Genomic DNA, 19,972 nt, shown 5'->3' with positions numbered 1-19,972 from the left:
TTGTGTCATGAGGACTTAATCGTAATGTGTGAACATTTTTCTTTTTCTCTCACAAGTTTATACTGTCATTAAATTTTAAAAATAAAGACTTCAAGGGTAAGCATGAATCAAATGCGTTTCTTCCTCTCTTCACATCCCCACAATATCTTAAACACGTGTAATGTGGAGTTAGACTGTTAAAGAATATGAAGTAAAATGCATTCGCCTCTAACATTCCTCTCGGGCTGGTTTATGAACCTCAGCTTAGTGACTTGGATCTTTTTCCTTTTCTTTAAAAAGCAAATAAGCTGGCAAAAGAAGAGTGTGGTTTTCTGTGAGACCTCAGAGGGCAAGGCCACTTGGGAGTTTAAATAAAACTAATGGAAGGCAATCTCTTTGCAGGTTTTGGAAGCCCTGGATGAGATGGGTGACCTCCTGAATGTGAAATACTCCCGGAACAGGAAGTCAGCACGCCCGGAACTCTATGATGAGATGAGCTTTGAACTTGAGGACTGAGTTTCCTGGACCTGAATGGACCCTAAAGACTTGGCCAGGAAGACCTCCTTCTTTGTCTCAAAAGGAATATAAACGGATTTCTCCTCCTTTCTAAGAACAGTTTTGGTTTCCAAAACAATTTCATTGAACCAAGGGAGAAACAATCGTTGTTGTGTTTTTAATGTCTCTATAGAGACATTAACGTTCTCCTCCCCCAAGCATCCTGCCACAAACACACACATACCACACACACATTTCTTAGAATATTTGTAATGGCAAAGAGCCTGCGTTTTAGCTGCTACTGTGCAGCCTCTTCGGTCCAGGCCCTTTTAGGAATTCAGCCAAATGAGAGGGTTTTGATTTTTACTTCAGTAGATCTCACTACGTGTTTGCTAATTTTCTCTGCAGATGGGGGCAAGGGAGGTGGGCAGTAGCTGGGCTCCTTCTTACCCATGAAAGAACCAGCTAGAACTCATCCGTATCATGGGAAGTTCCAGGTGGGAGGGTAAAGAAATGTTGCCTCTACCACTTGTCACATTTGGACTTTTTCCAAGGACAAGTGTCAGAAGCCATATTGAGTGTTTGAAGGGAGAGCGCAGACCTGGCCAGCAAGACCAAAGACGTCTTTACAGGAAACTTTCCTTTTCCTGTTCCTGGTTTCCTACAGTTTTATAGCTGAGCTTTTGAGGTTTGGAAAATTCAAGACTTTTGTTTCATCAGGAAGAGGGAAGAAAGCAAGCAAGCCAACTGTAGGCCTAGACTAAACTGATAAAGGTGTGACGGTGTGAGCGTCCTTGTTGCCTTGTGGACTGAATGTTTCGCATCGCTTTTACTACACTGAGAAATGAGCTGTCCTTTTCCTACTGAGTGTGGAGTCCTTTAGAGCTGACTCCTAAGACTACACTTGAGAACGGATCGGTTAAAAAGTGACATTTAAAAGTAAATGCTATTCAGCTTTTCAATTCTGACCCCTCCATTCAGACCTATTAAACAGTACTGTCCTCTGGCATAAGCACTCCACTTTGGTGCTAAGTGGGCTTTACTTGAGTTGCCTCTGTCTCTCTATCTCTATACATCTGCCTGTCTGTCTGTCTCTCCCTCTCTAAATGTGAACACACACTTCTCTGCAAAAGTAGCCCTTTGCTAATTGAATCTAGTCGGTATGGAAAAAAAGCCAGTAGAAAACCTTATCTTTAACAAGCCCCCAGATGGTGCCCAGATTGGGAAACTCTTAAAAAGCAGTGGTGACCTTTTACCAAAGCTTCTGTAATAGTTCAAATGAGTTACAGAACATTCCACTCCATCAAATGACACTCTAAACAAATCACTTCAAGAGAGGTTTGACTTCACGTGACACAGACGGACACGGCTCTCATGCTGCGTGCTGGAGCAGAAACCCACCCACGCCCCCCGTGTTCTGGGGACCCGGATGCTCACAGCTTTTTAAAGGATAAAGGCGATCAGTGTGGAAAGCGTTTTATGGAGGGAACTATTACCCTAATAGGTACATCAGCTAAAAACTGGATCCCATGATAAAGTTCCCCCTGAATTTTTGTAAGGAGTCCTATAAGCAGAAGGGGACAGGAAGTGGGTCCTGAAAATGCAGTTGCTCCATCCAATGGCTGATTTTGATAACTCAATTCCAACAGAGACTAAATTTCAACTCAGTGAACCAGTGCAGCATTCCTTGTGCAAAGAAAATATATACTGTATACATATGCCAAGAAAAGGAAGGCGCAGAGGTCTTTTCTCTTGAAAATGTATGTTTAAATGAAGTTGATCTTAGTTAATTGTCCAAAATGAATCTTCATCAAGATGCCAGAGTGCTGAGTCATTGATTACATTCTCCAACATGAGATCAAGAACCTGGCTCTGTCAGACCGTCTGTGCTGAATATGAACTTATGAGAACAACTGTAATCCAAATGGAATGTTTCCTGAGCACATTAGAGGGGTTCAGGCCCCAGAGGGTTAATGATATAAGGATATATGTCTTATAGAGTGAGACTGGTTAAGAGGGTACTTGTGAGAATTTTTCATTTTTATAAGAAAAAATCTACTGCTAAGTTAATAAAAGTGTGATTTCAATTCAATAGGTATTATTGGGCCTTTATAGCTATACCAGAGCCAAAAATGTCCCTTTGGTTGGCTCTGTTTGGAAAGATAATTTCCTAAAAGAACTGTAATGGCTTACACCCCCAACCCTCCCAACTGTGAAGAATGCGTGTGCGCATGCACACACATACAAGCACATTTGCCCCTTTCTTTACAGAGCAAGAGTTTAAAGACTCAGAGATGAGAATCTGGCTGACTAATAAATAGATGAAAGATGCTATTTCTAAAAATGACCTTCAGGGAAGCAGAAGAGGAAGGATCCAGACTGATATTTGTAAGGAGGGTGTATTTGCATAATAGCAAAATGGCATAGACACCTTCCAAATCTTACTGAATGCAGTATCCTGTTGTTGACTATCTTGCCTTTTAGCAGGCTTTGGTTTGACAGAGACTATGGGCTTCAGAATGTACTAGTAAGCTTATTAAAGTAAAGATCCCTGGGCCCCAAACCAGACTTCCACTGAATCAAAATAGCTCCAGTGCCCAGGAATCTTGCTTTTCAGCCTGTCTTCCCAAGGGGATTGTCAACCAGGTTATAATTTGAGAACCAGGGCTTCCCTGGTGGCTCAGCTGATAAAGAATCCACCTGCAATGTGGGAGACCTGGGTTCAATCCCTGGGTTGGGAAGATCCCCTGGAGAAGAGAAAGGCTACCCACTCCAGTATTCTGGCCAGGAGAATTCCATTGACTATATAGTCCATGGGGTCACAAAGAGTTGGACACGACTGAGCGACTTTCACTTTCATTGGGACTGGTAACTCTAGTAACTTTCCCAGGAACTTTGTTCTGATTCTCTGTTGGTGATTAAGAGTGTTTATATTGTTAAAGTAAATTAATTATTCTAAACTTTTCACCCCAATGCAACATGTTGTTCCCATTTCAAGGTACCTTCTCTTTCCCCAAAAATGAACCCAGTGTTGAAGAATAACCTGCCATTCATTTGAACAGAAGTATCTCTTCTCTAGCTCTCCTTCATCTCCTTTGTGTCATTTCTTACAAGATGTTCCTTTTTCTTTTCATGACTTTGTTCCACCGATTGTGGTATCTTGTTTCCTTTTTTTCTTCCCACCCCCTGAAAAAAATCTTCGACTTCTGATTATTTATTTATTCCAACAGTAGCTCTCAAGCCAGGTGAAAGTCTTAATAGTATCCAAACATGCAATGCTCCTCGGTGTTTGTCTTCAGAGATAACAAATATTATAAATGAGTTACTCTGACCGAGGAAACCTTGGCTCTCTTAAATATAGGATTTGATTTATGGCAACAATAACAATTGTAATTTGAACTTATCATAGTTCCTTGGCAGTTTTTTCCCAGTTTCACTAAGAACAATATATTCGAAGTCTTTTTTCTCAGGATGCTATATGGAGCTGTATAATATTTAAGAAATTAAAAGGAGACTGTATTTTAAATGTTTCTAGGTATTTATCGTGGGACATTGTCTTAGGGTGTTGTGGTGTGGTGTTTTGTATGTGTGTATGTATGTGTGTGTTTCACTGAAACATTTGAGGTGACCAACTTCATTATATTCTCCCTGTGATACATTAATTTCTTTAATAAACCAATCACCCAAATTGGCAATATAAAAATGAGTTGATGTTTTTGTGTTGACTTAGTTTGGGTGACCCACTCTAGTGTTCTTGCCTGGAGAATCCCAGGGACAGAGGAGCCTAGTAGGCTGCCGTCTATGGGGTCACAGAGTCGGACACGACTGAAGCGACTTAGCAGCAGCAGCCCTAAAAAAAAAAAAAAAAGACTAAGATTTGCTTTTAAGAATTTCATTGAGAAAAAATGGCCCAGGGTGGCGAGCCACGACTTGCACTATGTCACCAGAACCAATAGTGCCCATCTCTTCCCAACTCTGTTTTCAGTGACATCACCTTTATAGCTGGAAATTGGCCTTGTTGGGAGTATTTACATCACAGAAACTGGCAAACACTACAGATTGGTGGTCTGGAGAGCTGGCTGTTAAATGTTGATCAGGCACGCCACTGAGACTACATACAGTGTTACAATATCTAGGTTGGAGGGAGGGAACAGGCTTGGAAACAGAAGTTGCAGTGTGATGTCATCATAACAAAGGCTTCAGTAAGCCCCAGAGAAGCTATACAACTGAGATGGGCCTTTAGAAGTAGCTCAAAAGAAGGCGAGGGTGCCAGGTCTGTCCCCCTACCTACTAGTTAAAGGATGCAGGCTACCAGGGCATCCCTGGGGGAGAGTGGTAACTTAGACAAGACAATTCCTTTCAGTCAAGGGAAATTCTTGGGGAAGGACTCAGCTTTGAGCTGATAGCCATCCATCCACTTAAAACTTTTACTTCTAAAATGCATAATTAAATACTACTGAGTCTCTGAAGATAAAAATAAATATTGTATATATTTTTAATTTATGTATGTAGTTTATTTTGTTATACATACCTATATATAATAAATATGTTTATTTTTAATAACTATATTTATGTTATTCTCTTTAATGACTATTACAAAGAAATTAATGAATACAGTTTAACATTACTTTAAAGATGTTGACTTCCTGGATTGTTTGAAAAATTTAGTCAATAAAAAGATGACCTTAAAGTTGAAAAAAATTTTATTTCTAATTTACACACTTTAAAAATTTTCATAATGGAAAAATCTAAACATACAATAATACAGAACAGTATAACAAACCCACACATGCCTATCACCAAGCTCCAAACATTATCAATTCATGGCCATCCATTTTCATCTGGTGCCCCCTCCCACCAGATTACTTGAAGGCAACCTCCAGGAATCTTACGACGTCATCAGTATGTATTTCACTGAGTCTCTGTAAAGGGTAGCTATATCTTAATTTGTTGTTTCAACCTCATTAAAAGATAAGTCTTCAGGATAAAAAGAAAAAAGGCACCAAAATGAGTTAAATGTTCTCTGTCTCACATCCTGCACGAGAATTCTCTGGAGTAAGAGTAGAATTATTTTTGAAGCAGATATGTGGTGCCTTAAAAGATAATAAATCAATCACTTGGGGACATTTCTCATGCACCAGACACTGTATATAGAGCTGTGACATCGGGACTCCCCTGGGGGTCCAGGGCTTAACCTTCTGTGTTCCCAGGGCAGGGGGAACAGGCTTGATCCCTCGTCAGGGAGTGAAGATCCTACCTGCCACCCAGTCCAGGCAATAGACGGAAAACATTCCCACTAACCAACAGTATATCATCCTTAAAAAAATAGCAAAGAGCTCTGACATACATTATCTCCTAGGACTCTCTTGGAGATGAGTAGTGGACTCACAACCACAGTATTGAAGATGTCAGGGGAGAAGCAGGGCCTAAAGAGGGCTTTCAAGACTCCGACAGGGTGTTGCTTTTTTCTGCCCTCCTCCTTCTTGAGTCAAGTTTCTTAAAAAGTTATTTCAGCTAAACTTGATATATTAGCAGAGGTAATTCAAGCAGGAATACGTGAACCCAGCTTACGTACTTGAAAAAAAGGCGATGCCTGGGACAGGGTTGAAGGTAGAAATTGTTACTCTCATTCTCATTCTACTCCTTGGTCCAGATGATAGGCTCACATCCACTGTCTGCAACTCAACTGCCCTGAAAGGTTATCACTGATACAAATCAATGAAACATCCATCATGAGAAGGTAGGAGCAGAAGAAAGAGGGTGTGTTGTGTTTTTTCCCCACCATGGCATGAAACAGTGCTCCCTTTCATTCAGTCCAGATGCTGATTTTTATATCAAAAATATTGATTGAAGGAGCTAGCGATTTTGGCTCCCACCCAAGTTTATTCAGGATCTTTCTTAATTAGGTTGGGTATACTGCCCATGGCCAGGGTAGAGTGTGGCTCCAATCACCACACGCTCTCCACTTCATCATCGGCTGAGGAATAAGGCAAGGAAATTGCCGCTTCTTTGTTTCTCCAATTCCATGAGTTTTTTTTTTTTTTTTTCCCCTCTGGATTTGAAGCATGCATGGAACAAATGTGGAAGAATAACTGAAAGAAGTGTAATGGCTTCACTGAGATGAGCTCAAGCTAGCCTGCTTGACTTGGGATCCCCAGCATGAATAAGGCCCTGTGTGTGAAAAATGAAGGGGCAGCCATGTGAGATCATGGAAAAAGATCTTGACATCTTTCAAATGAAAAATGTTCACCAGGTTGATGCAGCCAATCAGACTATGAGTTGTTTTGTTTTTTTTTTTTTTTGAAGGGAAAAATTATCTCTTTAACCAACAATACATGATTTCCTTATAATTTGTCTACTTTGCACATGATTGTAGTTCTCATACAACTATTTTAATAATGTTCATATCAATTTCGTATACTTTATACCACTCTTTTAAAAACACTCCTGCATGCATAAATATCAATAAATCATGGTCAATAATTATAGACATCTATGATGAAAAGTGGTTTTCAATATGCATAAAACAGTGTGTTGATCTTAAAAAATACAACCCAGATTCCCAAAAATATTTTCAACTAAATATCTAAGAGTTTTTAACTAAAAAAAAAAGACAAAAAACAAAACAAAACAAAACAAAAAACCCCTAGGCAAAACCTCAAAGTATATATTTGTAAGATTTTTTATTAATGGGACAATTCATTAAGTTGGATCAACTAAGTAGGATGAACCAAATGTCAAAGATTGTCCACATAGATACTTCTATGACTCCCTATAGGTGTTACAGGTACATTACATGGAAAATTAAAATACTATATTAAAGTGGGTCTATTTCTACTATAATGAACATTAACTCACTGAAAAATTGTATGTTTTACAGGAAATTTCATGTACTATTTCAATCAGTCAGTCAGCTCAGTCCCTCAGATGTGTCCAACTCTTTGCAACCCCCTGGACTGAAGCACGCCAGGCTTCCCTGTCCATCACCAACTCCCGGAGTTTACTCAAACTCATGTCCATTGGGTCGGTGATGCCATCCAACCATCTCATCCTCTGTCGGCCCCTTCTGCTCCTGCCTTCAATCTTTCCCAGCATCAGAGTCTTCTCCAATGAGTCAGTTCTTCGCATAAGGTGGCCAAAGTAATTGGAGTTTCAGATTCAGCATCAGTCCTTCCAATGAATATTCAGGACTGATTTCCTTTAGGACTGACTGGTTTGATCGCCTAGCAGTTCAAGGGACTCAAGAGTCTTATCCAACACCACAGTACAAAAGCATCAATTCTTTGGTGCTCAGCTTTCTTTATAGTTCATACATGACTACTGGAAAAACCATAGCCTTGACTAGATGGACATTTATTGGCAAAGTAATGTCTCTACTTTTAAATATTCTGTCTAGGTTGGTCATAGCTTTCTTCCAAGGAGAAAGCATCTTTTAATATCATGGCTGCAGTCACCATCTGCAGTGATTTTGGAGCCCAAGAAAATAAAGTCTCTCATTGTTTCCATTGTTTCCCCATCTATTTGCCATGAAGTGATGGGACCAGATGCCATGATCTTCGTTTTTGGAATGTTGAGTTTTAAGCCAACTTTTTCACTTTCATCAGGAGGCTCTTGGCTTTCTGTCATAAGGGTGGTGTCATCTGCATATCTGAGGTTATTTATATTTCTCCCGGCAATCTTCATCCAGCCCAGCATTTCACATGACATACTCTGCATATAAGTTAAGTAAGCAGAGTGACAATATACAGCCTTGATGTACATCTTTCCCAATTTGGAACCACTCAATGTCCAGTTCCAACTGTTCCTTCTTGACCTGATACAGATTTCTCAAGAGACAGGTAAGGTGGTCTGGTATTCTCATCTCTTTAAGAATTTCCCACAGTTTGTTGTGATCCATACAGTCAAAGGCTTTAGTATAGTCAATGAAGCAGAAGTAGATGTTTTTCCAGAATTCTCTTGCTTTTTCTGTGATCCAACGGATGTTAGCAATTTTGGTTCCTCTGCCTTTTTAAATCCAGCTTGAACATCTGGAAGTTCTTGGTTCACGTACTATTGAAGCCTAGCTTGGAGAATTTTGCGCATTACCTTGCTAACGTGTGGGATGAGTGCAATTGTGGGATAGTTTGAACATTCTTTGGCATTGCCTTTCTTTGGGGTTGGAATGAAAACTGACCTTTCCCAATCCTGTGGCCATTGCTGAGTTTCCCAGATTTCCTGGCATATTGAGTGCAGCACTTTAACAGCTCAGCTGGAATTCCATCATCTCCACTAGCTTTGTTCATAATGAGGCTTCCTAAGGCCTACTTGACTTCACACTCCAGGATGTCTGGCTCTAGGTGGGTGACCATACCATGTGGTTATCTGGGTCTTTTTTTGTATAGTTCTTTTTTTGTATAGTTCTTCTCCGTATTCTTGCCACCCCTTCTTAATATCTTTTGCTTCTGTTAAGTCCATACCTTTTCTGTCCTTTATTGTGCCCATCTTTGCATGAAATATTCCCTTGGTAACTCTAATTTTCTTGAAGAGATCTGTAGTCTTTCCCATTTTAATGTTTTCCTCTATTTCTTTGCACTGATCACTGAGGAAGGCTTTCTTATCTCTCCTTGTTGTTCTTTGGAACTCTGCATTCAGATAGATGTATCTTTCCTTGTCTCCTTTGCCTTTTGCATATACTACTTAATAATAGCCAAATAGAAAAGAAACATGCCAGCTATTTAAACTATTAATATGTTCCTTGATTGTGAATCTAGATGGAAGATCAGGGATTACCAGATATTTGAAGAAAACCAATAACACCAAAATGAATAGCAAAGATGAAAAAGGAAAAAAAAAAATTCACCAATAACAACAGACAATCATAGAATAGGGAACTTTTAAAATATTCTAATTATTGCTCTTATGGGTCAAGTTGATTGTGTAAAGATATCACATTTCCAAAACAAAAAGAGGTTGATATGAAAAGGAACCAGAGTTCATAAAATTAAAAATAGTATTTAAATGTTTGGTGAAAACAAATTAATAGAGCAAATTAAAAACGCAACTTTAAAATTTAAATCTCTCTCAGAATATAAATCCAAGGACAAAAGAAATGGAAAACATGAGAGAAAATTTTAAAGATAAAGGAGCAGAAGAACCAATATCTATCTAACAAAATGTTAAGAAAGAAAGAATAAGGAAAACTTAAGGCAGGGGGAAAAAAAGAACATTAAAGAAATAATATAGAACTATTTCCCTGAGGCTGAACAAAAACAGATGGTAGGAAAGGCCCAATAAGTACTGAGTTGATGAATAAAAATAGATTTTCACTTAAAAGCATCTTTGTGAAACTTGGCCACAACAAGGATAAAGAAAACTAAAAATTTTTCAAATTAAAAAAAATAACAATCTCACCTACAAAAGTAAAAGTAACAGATTTTACTTCTGAATATTACAAATGTGTCCTCCAGAAAGTTTGTTCCAATTTTCGTACGCATCAAGTAGTCTATAAAAATATTCATTTCCACCTTCTGGGTCAATGCTGAATATTACCATTTCTATAATCTTTGTCAACCTGATGGAGAAGAAAATGGGTTCTTACTAATGTCTGACTCCCATTTACTAGTGACACTTCTTTCTCATGTATGCGTGGCTGTTTGTATTGGTCTCTTATGCGTTTTTGGTTTGTATCCCCTGCTGCTTTTTCTTCAAGGATGTCTCATTAGCATTTCCTGATGCTGGAGGAGAATGAAGAAATGACTTCGATTTCAGAGGGAAATAGTTTTGAGTTTAAAATCCTATATCCAGTAAAATACGTCTAACCAAGGTAGGGGGAAATAGGGACTTTTTTAATGTTTTTTTTTTTTTTTTTTTTAATGTAGGCCATTGTTAAAGTCTATTGAATTTGTTACAATATTGCTTCTGCTGTTTATGGTTTTTTGGCCATCAGGCATATGGGATCTTAGCCCCCCGACCAAGAATCGAATCCACACCCCCTACACTGGAAGGTGGAGTCTTAACCACTGGATCTTCAGGGAAGTCCCAAAATAGGGAGTCTTTAACATAAAAAGTTTACAAAGTTTACTTGCTCAGTACCTTTTCTTTACAAAATTTCTTATCTAATAGTCCCATAAACACATCCAAGCAAAAGAAAGACAGGGTATCTAGAAAAGAACAGAATTAACCCAGGAGTATAACAATAAGCAATGGCACCCCACTCCAGGACTCTTGCCTGGAAAATCCCATGTACAGAGGAGCCTGGTAGGCTGCAATCCATGGGGTCGCTAAGAGTCGGACACGACTGAGCGACTTCACTTTCACTTTTCACTTTCATGCATTGGAGAAGGAAATGGCAACCCACTCCAGTGTTCTTGTCTGGAGAATCCCAGGGGCGGGGGAGCCTGGTGGGCTGCTGTCTACGGGGTCACACAGAGTTGGACACGACTGAAGTGACTTAGAATAGCATAGCATAATAATAATAAATCAAAATAATAATTTATTAGTTAAAGTAGATGAAAATTTGTAAGAAAGGTGATGGGCTGGTTTTTTTCTGGTAGAGAAGTCAAAATCCATGTCTCTAGGTGGCAAGCTCCTCCTCATGTTTCCAGGACACAGCTACCCATCGCGGCTCCACTAAGGCCTAGGACCTTGTCATGTCGTGTGTGGTTGAGGCTGCAGATGTCAGCCTGTGGGAAAGGAAAGCTGAGCATAGAAGAGGCCCAACTCCTAGCACCATCTGATAGTCGACTTAACCTTGACCCTTTGGACGTCTTCCAAGGAGGATGACAGGCCCTGCTTCCACAATCCCAAAAAGAGCATCCAGAGACCAATAAGAAGTAGAATTGTGTGGTCACTCACCTAGAGGCAGACATCCTGGAACGTGAAGTCAAGAGGGCCTTAGGAAGCATCACTATGAACAAAGCTAGTGGAGCTGATGGAATTCCAGCTGAGCTATTTCAAATCCTAAAAGATGATGCTGTGAAAGTGCTGCACTCGTTATGCCAGCAAATTTGGAAAACTCAGCAGTGGCCACTGGACTGGAGAAGGTCAGTTTTCATTCCAATCCCAAAGAAGGACAATGCTAAAGAATGCTCAAACTACCACACAATTGCACTCATTTCACATGCTAGCAAGGTAATGCTCAAAATCCTTCAAGCTAGGCTTCAAAAGTGAGAAGTGAACTGAGAACTTCCAGGTGTTTAAACTGGATTTAGAAAAAGCAGAGGAGCCAGAGAGCAAATTGCCAACATCTGTTGGATCATAGTAAAATAAGGGAATGCCAGAAAAATATCTACTTCTGTTCACTGACTATGCTAAAGCTTTTGCCGTCAAAGGTCCATCTAGTCAAAGCTATGGTTTTTCCAGTAGTCATGGAAAAACCATGTGGATGTGAGATTTGGACTATAAAGAAAGATGAGCACTGAAGAATTTATGCTTGTGAACTGTGGTGTTGGAGAAGACTCTTGAGAGTCCCATGGACTGCAAGGAGATCCAACCAGTCCATCCTAAAGGAAATCAGTCCTGAATATTCATTGGAAGGACTGATGCTGAAGGTGAAACTCAAACTTTGGCCACCTGATGTGAAGAACCAACTCACTGAAAAAGACCCTGATGCTGGGAAAGATTGAAGGCAGGAGGAGAAGCAGATGACAGAGGATGAGATGGTTGGATGACATCACCGAGTTGATGGACATGAATTTGAGCAAGCTCCGGGAGTTGGTGATGGACAAGGAAGCCTGGAGTGCTGCCTTCCATAGAGTTGCAGAGTCGAACACGACTGAGCAACTGAATTGAAAGCCTTTGATTGTGTGGATCACAACAAACTGTGGAAAATTCTTAAAGAGATGGGAATACCAGACCATCTTACCTGTCTCCTGTGAAACCTGCATGCAAGGTCAAGAAGCAACAGTTACAACCGGATATGGAACAATGGACTGGTTCAAAATTGGGAAAGGAATACGTCAAGGCTGTATATTGTCACCCTGCTTATTTAACTTATATGCAGAGTTAACTTATATCCATGCCCGGGCTGGATGAAGCACAAGCTGGAATCAAGATTGCTGGGAGAAATATCAATAACCTCAGATATGCAGATGACACCACCTTAATGGCAGAAAGCCAAGAGGAACTAAAGAGTCTTTTGATGAAGGTGGAAGAGAAAAGTGAAAAAGTTGGCTTAAAACTCAACATTCAAAAAACTAACATGACAGCCACTCCCATCACTTCATGGCACATAGATGGGGAAACAATGGAAACAGCGACAAAGTTTATTTTCTTGTGCTCCAAAATCACTATGGAAAGTGACTGCAGGCATGAAATTAAAGAGGTTTGTTACTTGGAAGAAAAGCTATGACAAACCTAGACAGCATATTCAAAAGAGCCATCACTTTGCTGACAAAGGTCTGTATAGTCAAAGCTATGGTTTTTCCAGCAGTGATGTGAGAGTCAAACCATAAAGAAGGCTGAGCACTGAACTGTGCTGTTGGAGAAGACTCTTGAGAGTCCCTTGCACTGCAAGGAGATCAAACCTGTCAATTCCAAAGAAAATCAACCCTGAAAATTAGTTGAAAAGACTGATGCTAAAGCTGAAACTCCAATACTTTGACCATCTGATTCAAAGAGCTGACTCTTTGGTAAAGATCCTGATGCTGGGAAAGATTGAGGGCAGGAAGAGAAGGAAGCGAGAGGATGAGATGGTTGGATGGTAGCATCAGTTCAATGGACATGAGTCTGAGCAAACTCCAGGAGATAGTGATGGACAGGGAGGCCTGGCGTGCTACAGTCCATGGAGTCACAGAGACTTGGACACGACTGAGCGAGTGAACCAGAACAACACCCTGATTTCTCAGTCCCTATAGATCCAGCCCTCCTCCCCCAGTACTGCTCTAATACCCACCCTATTTACTCCTGACTGATACATGAGACCTTGTAAGCTCCATCCATAGGCTGGTCCTAGAGCCCAGAGTCAGGTCCCCACAGCTAGCTGGTGAGCAGGTCAGCCTGTCCCTTATCCCATGTCTCGTTCTCTTTTCATTCACTTCAGTCCTCAGAACCAACATGTGCAACACTCTCAGCTAAGGCATCTTTGGAAAGGGTGAGCTGAGCCCTGCTGGAGGAGGGGGCACTGCAGTGGTGGGTGTCCATCCACATGCAGCTCTCCAGCAGTGGGAACACTGTCCCGGCCACCAGAACTCTGAGCGTGCTAAGTCTGGCCCATATGCTTCTCAGGATATGAAAGGAGAGGTGGTAGTTTTCTCGCCTCTATGATCTTCACTCTGCCTCTCAAATTGTCACACCTCACTTTGGGACCCTCCTGTGTTTCATTAGTGATGGGGAAAGCCAGCCAACTGGGGATTAGTATAGGTTTGTTTGGGGCTGGTTCTTTTAAAATTCCACTTTCACAGGGGAATAGCCCGGGGTCAACTCTTCAGTGAAATGCTGGAAACAAGAAAATATGGTGCACTTTATGGCTTGTTTATCCATCTGCATCTTCCCTGGTGCATGTTCCTGGGGTCTCTCCCCCTCCTAGGTTATGACCTTTCAGGATTTTGCAGATTGTTCAAAGCTACTCTTCAGTGACAGTTTAAGGACAACAAGAGATAGCCACTAAAAATAACAGTGTGCACAGCAATTCATCCCTGCCCCATCCCTGAGCAGTGTCTTCCTCCATGTTGACCTTTCAGCTTTAAATGTGAATATAAGTGAGCCATGTGAAAATAGCATCTGTATGCAGTAGGGCCTCCCCTTGCAGAAGTAAGAATGAGGTAACGTGCTTTTAGAAAACTCCTGTTCAGCAGAACTCCAGGAGCATTCTTGTCTAGTTCTTTTAAATGTGTATTTCCAACGTTAATGATGAGACAGATGTTCTATTAAAAGGGGAAAGTACTAGAAACAAGAATCTAACAGCAAGCTTCATACTTTGAAACTTGCTGTTTCTGCCCCTGGAAAAAATGTAAAGATGCTTAAAAGGAGAGACACATGAGTTGAACATAGATTTAGTTAACCAAAGAGATAAGAAATCATTTTGAAGCTGTCCCATGTTCACTATCGTGCCCTTGAATCATTCTGATATTCCAATGCGGACAAACTTTAGTCCTGATCTAAGTCACCAGGCACACTGATCACTTCCTGCTTTAAGCACCTGCCTCCTTCTGTCTAAGGGTTTTCTGTGTGTTCAGGAGCCCCCAACCACACAAAGCAAGAGTTGACGCCCCAAGAGCAGCCCTCCTCAGTGCGTGATGAGAGTCAGCAGATGAGCACCTTGATTCCTTTCCCATCTGGAGGCATCATTTGAAGGCAAGTTCTGCACAGTCTCTCAGAGTGCCCTCAACAGGCTAGAGCTCCAGCTGCTCACTGTGGTAACCTGCTCATCAGTGAACATTTTATTGGCTGTCTTCTTGACTACATCTCCCTTCCCCATGCTCTCATCTCCCAAATAAACTCCAACTGTTCAAATACTTGTCCCTGAGTCTGCCATCAGGTGAACCCAAGCAAGATACATCTTCCCTTTGGCCCACAAATATCTAAGTTTGAGGTCTGTGATCTTACTGAAGTCACAAGAACTTGTCCTGTCTAGCATGACGTTATTATAACCTTCTCCAAGAAACCAAAAATACAGAAAGTGCCCAGGCTAGGTCAGGTGGATCTCAGCTCACTCACAGAGAGAGGAATGAAAAATAAATGCCAGGGAGGGAAAGAGGAATCCTTCAAAAAATGTCTCCAAACATTTTCCACCACAAATACCTACTCTCCATGGGTAAATAAGAATTATTGAAGTTATAATGGCTTAGAACTTTCAAAAACTAATGACAAACACTAAATCATCACAGATCCAGGAAGGTCAGAGATGAAGAATAAATACAAAGAAAACAAATGAAACCCTTTTACATATCATATTCAAACTGAAGAAAAAGACAAAGAGAAAATCTTGAAGAAGCTAGAGGGGGGGAAATACCTTACCAAGAGAAGAACCAGGATAAGAATTACAGTGGACTTCTCATCAGAGACCATGCAAAGAAAAGGAAGGTGATATGAAATATTTGAAATGTTGAAAGAAAACACACCACCAACCTAGAATTCTGTATCCAGTGAAATTATCCTTCAAAAATTAAAGAGAAATAGAGACTTTCTCCAGAGAAGGCAATGGCACCCCACTCAAGTATTTTTGCCTGGAAAATCCCATGGATGGAGGAGCCTGGTAAGCTGCAGTCCAAAGGGTCACTAAGAGTTGGACATGACTGAGTGACTTCACTTTCACTTTTCACTTTCATGAATTGGAGAAGGAAATGACAACCCACTCCAGTGTTCTTGCCTGGAGAATCCCAGGGATGGGGGAGCCTGGTGGGCTGCCATCTATGGGGTTGCACAGAGTCAGACACAACTGAAGTGACTTAGCAGCAGAGACTTTCTCTGACAAACAAAAATGAGGGAATTCATCACCAGTGAACCTGGTCTGCAAGAAATGTTAAAAGTTCTTCAGACAGAAGGAAAATAATATAGGTAAGAAACTCAGATCTGGATAAAAACAGGATTGTCAGAGAAGGAATAAGAAGCGATACAGTAAACTATATCATTCTTATTATTCTTAAATCAGTTTGAATAATCACTTTTTAAAAGTAATAATAGTAGCAATGAGTTACAGTGAAAATAGCATATAGATAAGTGAAATTAAGAACAGCAATGTCACAAGGAATAGGAGAGATAAGTTGGGAACATTCTGCTAAAAGGTACTTGGACTTCATGTGAAGTGTTATAGTGTTATCTGAAGGTGGACTTAGCTTTTTTAAGATATATTTTACAGTCCAGGGAAACCACAAAAATTATTTCAAGTATAACTGATACGCTAAGAAAGAAGATAAAATAGGACTGATCATGTAAAATGCTCAATTAAAACAGACAAAGAATTACAACAGAAAGAAAAAGAGAAGGGAGAAGAGGGCCCCCCCCCCACAAAAAAAAAGACATACAATGAGAAGAAAACAAACATGATAGAGGTTAATCCAATTATATCAATAATCACTTTAAATGTGAGAGCTCTAATATGCCATTTAAAATACAGAGATTGTCACTCATGGATACCAAAGGGGGAAGGGAGGGTGGGATGAACTGGAAGATTGGGATTGATGTATATATACTGCTGCTGCTGCTAAGGCGCTTCAGTCGTGTCCGACTCTGTGCGACCCCACAGACGGCAGCCCACCAGGCTCCCCCGTCCCTGGGATTCTCCAGGCAAGAACACTGGAGTGGGTTGCCATTTCCTTCTCCAATGCATGAAAGTGAAAAGTGAAAGTGAAGTCGCTCAGTCGTGTCCAACTCTTCGAGACCTCATGGACTGCAGCCCACCAGGCTCCTCCATCCATGGGATTTTCCAGGCAAGAGTACTTGAGTAGGGTGCCATTGCCTTCTCTGGTATATATACTGCTAAGTATAAAATAGATAACTAATGAGAGCCTACTGTGTAGCATAGGGCACACTACTCAGAGCTCTCTGGTGACCTAAGTGGGAAGGAAATCTAAAAAAGAGGGGATATACGTGTATGTATAGCTGATTCACTTTGCTGTACAAGAGAAACTAACACAACATTGTAAAGCAACTATACTCCAATAAAAATTGTTTTAAAAACAGAGATTGTCATAGCGTTTGGAAGATCAAACAGGTGGTGACTGGAAGAGCTTAGATATGCTCCCAAGACTGAATCCATGATAGAGGTTCTTTGTGCTTCACCAGAGCAGTGGTTTCCTTCATTTAAAAAAAAGCACTGACATGTTTGATATACAAATATCTCCTGAGCTGAGTTACATCCATCAGAACATAAGAACAAAAACATAGAGTAGAAATCTGAAATAAGCCTAGATATTTAAAAAATTGTTAAGTGATTGCGTATACCAGTTTGAAATGCATGAGGCTGCAGGTAAAATAATACTCGGTAAACACTGGCTTAAATAAACAGGGCTTAGATTTCTCCTCTAAAAGGAAGTCCAGAGACAGGCAGTTTCTGGCAGGGGTTCCATTGCTCAACGGTACCATCTGGGAGCCAGACTATTCCTGTCCTTTCACCCCCACTTTCCTTGGCTTTTGTCCTCATGTTTTTTGCCTAATTATCACAAGCTGGCAACCATAGCTCTGGACTTCACATAATTGCCTAAGGCAGGGGAAGGAGGAAAGGGAAAGAGCCATCCTGGTAGAATATGCCCCGTTTTTAAAAGAAATGGAACTGAAAGTCTCTCTGAAGAACCTGTTTACATCTTATTGGCTGAAACTGTATCACATAACCACCTGTAGCTGCAGGAGGCTAAGAAAATGAGTATTTTGCTTTTCTAAGCTATTGAAGTGAGGTAGGTGAGGGAAAAGAAGCCAGGAAAAAGCCCCGCATAGTGGCCAACATTGCATATCCAAATAAAAAGAGAATACCTGATTTTCTAGCTATCATTAGTTTCTATCTCCTCTTCTTTTGTTTTCTTGAATGTATGGTTTCTTGGGGGGAAAAAATGGCTCCAGTGAATATTCTCCATATAAGGCATAAGTTTACTTAAAAGTGAAATATCTTTCTTTTTCCTTTATTTAATTTCCTTGCTGGTCTCCAAGCTATAACCTGGACTGTATTGAAGCTTTCATGGATTATGATTATACACTTCAAGTGATAAGATATAATAATTTAGGTGAACATGTTGTGCAACTGACAAGTAAACTCCCTCTAGGTTTTGCATATAAGAAGTTTAAGTTATTTCATCCTAGGATGATGAGGGGCATTTGGTGTGGAGCACCAAGCGAGGTGCTCTCAGAATGTTCTCAACTGCATTTTTGAAAATCCAACCTCAGACGACATTTTTAAACAATAAATGGAGTTCCTCAGCTTCATCAGTTTTGTCCACCTAATCAAGAATGTGACCAAGGACCCTGTTTTTGTTTTTCACTTTGGGGGGTCTTTTTATCTGTCTTTTCTACCATCAATGCCATTGGCTTCACCCTAAGGCTGAGTTGCCTCACACTCACATGACGGCTGTCAGGAACTACAAGACAATGTATTTTCTTATACACATGTAAAATATAAAATCAATTAAAAAAAAAATGAAGTCGCTCAGTCGTGTCCGACTCTTAGCGACCCCATGGACTTCAGCCCACCAGGCTCCTCCATCCATGGGATTTTCCAGACAAGAGTACTGGAGTGGGGTGCCATTGCCTTCTCCATCTCAATCATGAAGCTGTCATAATTACTGGGCAAGGGAAATTTTGATGATACATTTAGGGGTACATTAAAACATAAAATTGGTATCACTGTTAGAACACGTGAAGATGATCTTTCCCAGGAACTGAAATTAAAATTTTTACAAGAAGCCAAAATCCTCAAGCAATATAATAAATAAAGAGATATCTTTTTCTTATCCTGCCCATTTAGTTTGCCACAGTCCTTCACTTTGCTCTAACTGAACTGAATCAATCATTGTGTCTACTAAGGACACAAAAGTCTGGCTGCCTTCAGCCAACTGAAGCCCATCCCCATAGCTGGGGATGGAGTCAATCCCACACAAACTGCAAAGCATAGTTGCAGAGTGGGAGAGAGAAGACAAGAGGGTGCTGGGGAGACAACAACCATTTTCAGTAGAGCCAGATTCCTGCACTGCTTCCTTACCATCTGTGAAATGGGTCCCTGTGAACCTCAGATCCCTCCTCTATATGAACGGTAAAACCTGCTCACCATCCCAACCCATCCCTCAAGTCCTTGTAAAGATTAAGATAACATAAATAAAGGTCCTTTGTAAACAGTGAGGTATTCAGTGCTACAAGGTACACAAATTATCAAGTGCTAAAAGTAAACCACTGGATGGGTTTCCACTATACATACTGAGCAGCTGCTCTCATTGACCTGCATCACTTGGCCTTTCCCACTCCTGCTCACACCATCCACCTTGCAACTGGCCACAACTCAGTTCAGTTCAGTCACTCAGTTGTGTCCAACTCTTTGCGACCCAATGGGTTACAGCATGCCAGGCTTCATTGTCCATCACCAACTCCCAGAGCTTGCTCAAACTCATGTCCATTGAGTCGGTGATGCCATCTAACCATCTCATCCCTTGTAATCTCCTTCTGCTCCTGCCTTCAATCCTTCCCAGCATCAGGGTCTTTCCCAAAGAGTCAGATCTTCACATCAGGTGGCCAAAGTATTGGAGTTTTGACTTTGGCATCAGTCCTTCCAATGAACACTCAGGACTGATCTCCTTTAGGATGGACTGGTTGGATCTCCTTGCAATCCAAGGGACTCTCAAGAGTCTTCTCCAACACCACAGTTCAAAAGCATTAATTCTTCGGTGCTCAGTTTTTTTTTGTAGTCCAACTCTCACATCCATGGAAAAACCATGGCTTTGACTGCTGCTGCTGCTGCTAAGTCGCTTCAGTCATGTCTGACTCTGTGCGACCCCATAGATGGCAGCCCACGAGGCTCCCCCATCCCTGGGATTCTCCAGGCAAGAATACTGGAGTGGGTTGCCATTTCCTTCTTAGATGGACCTTTTTCAGGAAAGAATGT

The 19,972-nt window shown here is 40.8% G+C and overlaps 1 protein-coding gene across 1 annotated transcript in view; it reads left to right on the top strand.

The window, feature by feature from the left end:
• Positions 1–2,337, top strand: part of SPTLC3 (serine palmitoyltransferase, long chain base subunit 3) — a 153,120-nt gene extending 150,783 nt beyond the window's left edge. The window contains exon 12 of the mRNA XM_010844153.1: positions 382–2,337. Coding sequence (XP_010842455.1) covers positions 382–495 — 114 coding nt within the window. The 3' untranslated portion in view covers positions 496–2,337. The remainder of the gene's footprint in view (positions 1–381) is intronic.
• Positions 2,338–19,972: the final 17,635 nt, after the last annotated feature.

This window comes from Bison bison, unplaced genomic scaffold, assembly GCF_000754665.1.
Source record: "Bison bison bison isolate TAMUID 2011002044 unplaced genomic scaffold, Bison_UMD1.0 scf7180017864196, whole genome shotgun sequence".
Taxonomy (NCBI): Eukaryota; Metazoa; Chordata; class Mammalia; order Artiodactyla; family Bovidae; genus Bison; species Bison bison.
Note: the sequence above shows the minus strand (reverse complement) of the source record. Positions and strands in the feature narration are given on the sequence as shown.